At 42.2% G+C, this 7,898-nt stretch overlaps 1 protein-coding gene across 1 annotated transcript; it reads left to right on the forward strand.

Moving 5' to 3' along the window:
• The first annotated feature begins 289 nt into the window (after positions 1 to 289).
• On the forward strand, positions 290 to 1,870 carry ABRACL (ABRA C-terminal like). Its single transcript, XM_010134914.1, has 2 exons — positions 290 to 351; positions 1,509 to 1,870. Exons 1-2 carry the CDS (start codon positions 291 to 293, stop codon positions 1,691 to 1,693), a joined length of 246 nt encoding a protein of 81 aa, XP_010133216.1. The 5' UTR covers position 290; the 3' UTR covers positions 1,694 to 1,870.
• The last annotated feature ends 6,028 nt before the right edge of the window (positions 1,871 to 7,898 follow it).

Consider the following 7,898-nt stretch of genomic DNA (forward strand, 5'->3'; position numbering starts at 1 on the left):
ACCCCACCCCCCAATCGTCTCACATTTTTCATATTTTTAGATTAGGTCCTTATATTTCTGTTTAGAATGTAACAAGGTTGTAGTTTCTGTTCAGTTCCCCTCAAATGTGGAGGTGTGGAGGCTCTTTATCCATTCAAGACAAATCTCAGATTATCCTGTATCCATGTGTCTCCAGGTTACTGGTCTTTACAAAGTGCTGTGGCATTCTTGATGAGCTGAGAACACGTCAAGATGGTGCAAAGGGCTTACAGTTCTCCTAATAACAAACTTATTTTGACTTTTAGACCACAATGAATGTGGAACACGAAATCAGCCTCTTAGTTGAGGAGATTCGGCGGTTGGGAACCAAAAGTAAGTACTGTAGTATCTCTTAACCATACAGATGTAGTCATGTGATACATAGCATGTAGGTGTATGACATACGTGTCATACAGATGCAGTCACATTACACCAGTCTCTGAACTTGCAACATTTAATTAAACAAGCTCAGGTAACCTGAAAACTTGCACCTATGGTTAATGTTGGACTGCATGGCACCCCCTGTTTCCTGTCGTTTGAAGTCAGTTCTGTTATGAAGTTAAATGTTTAAGCATCTGCAGCACAGAGGATGTAGTCCTGAAATCCGGCTCCCACTGAAATCAGCTGCAGAATGACCCTTTTCTTTAGACTTCCAATCCTCGTTACAGCTGTCAAAGAAGAAAGCTGCTGGTTTTCCTTCCATGGTAACTCCTGAGCTTCAGCATTCGTACACTTTGATTCTGTTCACCTTGGTATTATTTGGAAGGAATTGGTCTGCATGCCTGAAACTAATCCAGCAGTTACAGGTGTAGTCCCAGCCTGCCTTAAACTTGCTTAGAAGGTAGCCGTTTCTCTTATGATTGTCATTGTTAAAACTCCTCTTTTTTTACAAATATTTAAGCAATTTGTGGATGTGCTTCTTGCTCATGTGTTTCAATTCTGATGCAATTTCATTCAGTTCCATTTGTTTTCAAAACCTAAATGGATACGTAGGTCTTGTATTTTGAGTGACTGCATCTGCCTTTTGGGAATAACCTCGCTAACCTTAACATATATTTTAAAATTCTTGCTTGGTGTGAGAAATGAATTCACATTTCAGCTTTTTCAGTGTGAACCTTAAATATAAATAAGTTAAAATTATTTGAAAAAAAAATAGTTCAACATTTCAGTTATTTAAACCCAATTTCCTCCCTATGCTTTGATGAGGTTCAATAGCCTGGGCTGGTCACAGGTTTCAGAAAATCATCAGTAAAAATAAACACAGCAGATATGTGGTCCTTGATGTGAGTCTCTGGAAAGAAGGGAAAGTCATACCAGGCAGGAGTTCTGCCTACAATTTATCATCAGCATTCATAATAGGTTCCTCAATAAATTGGGAAACACCATGGGGTTTACTTTCAACATTCTAATGTTGCGTTACTATGTTTCCTCGGTAACCTCCTAACCGAAAGAAAACCGGGGTGTGTTTTCATGTCATGTCTTTGATTTAGACGCTGATGGACAAGTGAGTGTGAAATTTGGTGTGCTGTTTGCCGATGAAAAGTGTGCCAACCTCTTTGAAGCCCTGGTGGGAACTCTTAAGGCTGCAAAACGACGGAAGATTGTCACTTATCAAGGGGAGCTACTTTTACAAGGGGTTCACGACAACGTGGATATCATGCTGCTGCAGGACTGATGCAGTGTTTTTCAGCTATGCATTAATGGAATTGTCTGAGACCGTGGCTTGCAACATCCGCTGAATAAGGCTGATCGTTCTAAGGTGTTTTGATGTATTTTCTATACCTTTATAGTCAAAAGGAAACCGTCCTATTTTGGAAAACATTCCCTTTTGTAATTCTTCCTAAAATGGTACTGTATGTGAGTAAGATAAAAGAGGCCAGATCTCTCTTTTTTTTATTTAAATCTCAGGTAATGTTCTTAAATGTCTGGCAGTTGTTGTCAACATACGAAGAAGGGGATTGGTAATTTAATGTTTACAAATCAAAATGTGCCATGAGACTATAAAATAAAAGCACATACTTAAATTTATGTAATTCTTACTGCTGTTGTTTCTCTTTTTATTTGCAATATGAAGTGAAAGCAAACTGACTTTCTGTAAGGAACTTAGCTAAGTAACAGTACAGAAAGCATGACAGTGAGATAGAAATAATTTTGCAGCATGGTTCAACTGAAGAATGACGGTCTTTCGGAGTGACCAGATTGTGCATAAAAAGCCACTAATGATAGATGCACTTTACTCATCCCTGGCAGTGTAATGTGCTTTCTTCTTTTTTTGTCCTTTAGAGTTTTGAAGGAAGTGGGTGAGGAGCTCCCTGAATGCTGTCATGGAGTGTTAACCAGAAGACAGTACAGCAGCTCCAGGTTGTGATGATTTTCCTCACAGAAGTCATACTTCTCTAAACCACTCTAGGCAGAAGGTGGGAGGGGAGGGAAAAAAAGGCCCATTTGATTATTTTCCAGCTTGCTGCTAATTCTTAGCAGGTAAAAGTGCTCCCTCCAGTAGGGATAAAGAGTTGCTGCATGAGGAAAGCAACAGTGGGTAAGCAAACTGTTTACTGCTCTGGGCTTCCACTCTGCAGCTACAGCTCTCAAAAGTTGCAGCATGGGTTTATTTCCGTTTACTTAGCAGCCTTTTACATGTGCAAAATGCTTGAGAACTGTGTCCTTATTTCCAGATACAGGAAATACATGCATGGTTACGGAATCTCTGCAAAGCTGTATAATTCCAGCTGCTGCCCCTTTTGTCTTTGTTTGCTCTGCTTTACGCAACAGGAAAACAACTTAAATCCTGTGTGCAAACGGATCTGGGCTGCCTGTGCCGGTGTTGGCCCCAGAATCTGCAGAGCAGGGAAGTGATACGCAAAGAAACTTGAGCTGTCTGGGTCCAGGCCAGCTGGAGCGGAGAAGCAGAGCAGGAGCTCAGCACAGCTTACAGTGCTCTAGTGCAGCTATTCTGCTTCCAGACCTGAGCTGACAAGGGCCTGCACCCCTGTGCTCCATGGGTGGAAGGAAGGGGACTGAGACCCGGGTCTTCTGCATTAGGGGCGAGGCCAGATAGCTCTGTGTTACCAGATAAGATAATCACAGCTGTTTTTTGCCTCTGCCTCTGTTTCATTGAAAGCCTGAGTTGTTGTCTGGGGTCACAGGGTAGCCCGAGTATCCTAACAAATACTCAGTGCTTTGTGATTGTCTGAGATGACAGTTTTAGTACAGGAGGGCACCAGCCTGTCCCAGCCAGGATATAGTTCTCTGTGCTTGTTCACAACAGCTGTTTAAGCAATAAAGGGACTTCAAGTCTTGAAGATTCAGTTAAAAAAAAAGCCAACAAAAAGCCCTAGTAAATTTGAGTTTCAGTGCTGAGCTGGAGGTGGGACTAGGAAGAGACTTTATGTCTCTTTAACTTTGGATTTATCCTCTTAACAATGCTAATAAATGTATTAGGGCTTCTGGGAGTACCATGTAGAAGGAGACAGAGGAACTTGGCACTAAAACATATCTGTAACAACCAGAGGAGAATGTGACTCTGTACTGCCTGGGGGAGTTGAGATTCGTTTTCCTTCTGTTTCTGAGAGCAGAAGAGGAGCAACATGAACAAGGATTTATGTCCAAGAACTTGCCCTCAGTGCAACACTTACTGTGTTTGCTGGCCCTGGAATTGTGTAAGTTTCTTCACTTCAGGAAGTTCTTCACATCATAGGGAAATACTGCTGACTTGGTTTCTAAATTATTTTTTTTTCTGAGAAAATAAAGTACTAACATTGCTCCACATGTGTGGGACCACACCTCCGTTAAGGAAATAATTACCACAGCAAATGGCCTGGACACAAGATGTAGTTCCTGAAGCACTTGACACAGTATTAGGAAAGCTAACTATGGGGAAGGCATTACCTCTTTCTCTAAAGAGCGGGACAATCAGCCACCCTTGTGGTGGGTTCATGACCTTGCCGCCATGGGTCTGAAGGAAGTTTGTAGGTCAGCCGGAAGCACCAGTGATTCCAAAATAGCAAGTCGTTCTCCTGACTGCTGGGAAGTAGGAAGATACAGAGATCTTGGACAACAGCATCAAAGAGGTGCCAACAGGTCTGTTAGTTGCCTGTGATAATGCCAGGAAATTTGTGTAAGAGTAGCTTAGCTGATTCAGTCTCCATCTGTGTAAGATCTGAGAGCATCATGGAACCTCAGAGGGAGGTTAGATGAGCCCCATGACTGGTACAATCTAAGATGTTACCACTGTATGTCTTCAGCAGGGACTGTTAGAGTAGCTGATGGAGTGGACTGAGCATTCACCTCACCTCAGCTGTTTCCATGCAAATTCCAGTGACTGGAAATAAACCTGCTTTTCAAAGTGGTTTTGGCTAAGCTGTGAGGGCACTGAGGTGCCTTGCATAACCTCTGGCGAGGGGTGGTAACATCTTAAACTTCTCAGCATAGGTTTTTGCTGGGAACTCGAGCAAAGGAAGGGCTGAGATGCATGTGGTGTAACCTTTTCCATGCCTCTCAGGATGGAATGAATTTTGAAAATGCATGTTGCGTTCTGCTCATTTCTCATTTACCTTCCAAAGCTTTGCTGGAGGAGTTCTTTCCGCTTCAAGGGCTCTCTCCCAGTGACAGCAATGTCACTTTTACCATTCATACCTGTATAAAGTTGGTTATCTTTGCTTAGTTTCTTTGTCACAAAAAGCACTTGAAGGAAAGAACAAGAGTAAGAGGAGCAGGAAGTTATTACATGCTGAAAACTGCTTATGTAGCCACTGATACCTAGCAGTTGTATTTAAAAATAGTTAGGTTTCAGAAATAGGCTGAGACTCCCTTCTACTCTAACAGCACAAAGTGACTCTTAATCATGTTTAAACAGTTGCAGAACCTTTGCTGAGATGACACAGCATGAACCAACAAGTGCCACAGGACTGGCCTTATGGCTCTGTATCAAAACACTAACCATTAATGATATATCACCTCCACCTAGTACGAAAGAACAGTCCTAAAGGTTTGTCTATACCCTGCATTACAATTCATGTTCAGTATTGCCTGAAAATCCTCTGTCTGATAACTGTATGATGGGAGTCATGACTTTAAAAACTTTAAATGACTTTAAAAAAGCGAAGAAGCCCAACAGGCATTTCTTTTGGAAGCGGCAAAGTCAATAATTTTGCAAAATTCATATCTTGTTCATGTCCTTCTCAAGCAAACAGGGGCTGTTTGGTCTATAATGGATTTTTTTTTCTGATGTGTAAGAAAGTGATTCACTCTAAAGCCAGCCATGAAGGGTTGAACTAAATATTAAAAAAAACCCAAAAACAATTTGAAGGAAAATGAACCCCTAGGCTAAAAAATATGTTTCAGTGCTTTGACAGCTATGTGGAACAGGTGATCTGGCTAAGTTGAAGAATATGAGTTTGGTGACCCAGTGACATATTTAAGGCTGAGTATCTGTCAGGGCAAAAGTCAGTATGACATACTTTGTTTTGCAACCAAAATATTATGATATTTGCCAAAATACTCTGGTATGGGTGTTTTTTCAACTTCCCTACAGACCAGTCAACTTTTACTTTGGAAACTGTCCATTAAGCTTGTGGAAGAGATCCAAACTGTTATGAGCCAGAGAAAAGACAAGGACAAAAGAACTCCTTAGTGCTCTCTAATACCTGCAGACAGGATCCAAGACTCTTAATGTTACAGGTGATGCTAAAAGCCAGCAGTGTGCCTTTGCTCGAAGGTCCAGCCCCTATACCAACAGATCTCCCAAGGATTTGATTTTCAAGGCAAGATACCTTCAGTGCTTTGATCTGAAACGGCATTCTCAAAGAAAATCAGCACCAGGCTGAAGAGTTACTCCAGTGCAGTGATTCCAAGGAATCTGTATGGTCAGTATTTCTGGGTATTCCTTTTTTAAAAAAAAAAGAAAAAGCTGAACGGGTTAGTTAAGGATAAGTGTCTGTGTTTCTGAAAGCTGGTGTATTTGAGATCTAGTTACATAAACTGCTCAGTGTGAAATTGTTCTAATAAAGTTTTCCTGAGGGTGGCAGTTCAGTTTAGTTCTGCCACACTGAGTACAGCTTTAGCCACAAATGTGCTGTGAATGCATATTTAAGCAGATGAAGCTGGCAGGTACTGTGAATAACACTCCAGAAGCAGCATCGTCTTGCAGTGTAGCCTAGATGTCATTGCAGATTATGCTTGTCTCTGCTGGAGCACCTGAGCAGCTCAGAGGTTAAATACCAGGCTGGTCACCTGAGGAGGGAGTAGTACCATCTACAAACATGCTCCAGAGTCTTGTCAGATCAGATCTAGATCAAACCTCCTTTCAGAGAAATCCTGAGAGTCAGGCCTGAGCATTTTCCAGTACAGCATTCTCACAAACACAGCAGCATCATGTCCACGACCTTGCTCCTTTCTGGAGCTTATTCCTGCACAACCACTGCAAGCTGACTGACACTAAGAGTCTTACAGCCACCTTACCATGCTTAAGGCTGTTCTCCGGAGAGGACAATAGTACCGTGTACTTGTATATGCATATTGCGTATACATATTGGTACAACAGGTACTCGAAACCTGACGATTTTTTCCCAGTGGGGAAACATTCAGTAAATGACAGTTATGTTCAAATGGACATAGAGTGAGCTGCATTTTCTGGTCTTTGCTGAGTCTGCTAAATGCCACAGAAGATCACATTAGAATAATTGAGAGTTTGTATCTTGCAGAATTGGGTCTTTTGTGAAGCTTTGGTGATACAAGACATATTATTGCCGGGTCTTTATTAGTCATGAGGCCTTGATCTGTCTTTGCAGCTGATGTTCTAAAAGCTTCCTTTATAAAGTTGTATTTTGGAGCACAGTATGATTTTCTTGGAAATCTGCTTTCAGTTGTCTTAGGAAAAAAAAAGACTTAAAGGCAACAGCAATTGAAGAGACATTTCACCAGGAGTTCAGCATTAGGTAGCAGATGATACGGAAGTCAAGATCCAAACATGGAAATAATTGCATTATAGGTACCTTCAGCGGCATTGGAATCCTTAAATTTGAGTATGTGACATCTGCAAGGTATTCCAGTCGCTCCAAGTACACAGGCATCTAAGGTTTTTATTGGAAAACTTTGTCAGGAACCTAAAATCATGTGAGCCTCCATATGCCCAGAGGGATTGCCACCTTGTCTGTGTTGAACACCAAACTGCCTTTCTCAGACTTAACAGGCACAGGGGATCAGCACACGCTTATGCCTAAACTCCCCCGAGATCTGTGCTGAGAAGCGTGGACTCTGAATAGTCCTCAGCCCTGGACAGAAATGTCTGTAATTTTCTTCTTTTAAGAGTCCGCTAAGAGACCTTTCGTTGTCTTGGCAAATGATTCTAGCTTGAAGGGGGTGGGAGCACCTGCAGCAGATGCAGGTTGCTGCTGCTGGGCCCTGCGTGGTTTTCCCCTGCTGAAAAACTTGCCAGCAGATAAAATCACTGGGTGGAAAACTGCCTCGGGTTCCTTGGGAAGTTGGTCTGTGCTTCTGTGTTAGCAACACCGAGGCTGAACGGTTTGCTTAGAGCCAAGTGTGGGATTCCCTAACCCGTGTCTTAGTTTGCGTTCTGGAAAACAATGCCGCGCTGCGTGCTTACATTTGTATTGCATTACACTCAAGTAAGTCCAACCAAATGGCTCAAGAGCAGGAAACTGCCGTAGTGGGACTTCTCAGAATTGTTTTCTTCTCTATAAACACATCGGGCAGTTTGTAGAATCATACAATCATAGAATATCTCAAGTTGGAAGGGACCCATATGTTGGTAGCACACATCAGCTTGGTTCGCTCTCAGATACCTTACAGTGAGAAAAAGAGCTCCCAACCATGCTTGGGGTCCTCTTCATAGATGTGCGCCCTAGTAGGGGTCTTGACAG

Source organism: Buceros rhinoceros, unplaced genomic scaffold, assembly GCF_000710305.1.
Source record: "Buceros rhinoceros silvestris isolate BGI_N320 unplaced genomic scaffold, ASM71030v1 scaffold3064, whole genome shotgun sequence".
NCBI classification, from domain to species: domain Eukaryota; kingdom Metazoa; phylum Chordata; class Aves; order Bucerotiformes; family Bucerotidae; genus Buceros; species Buceros rhinoceros.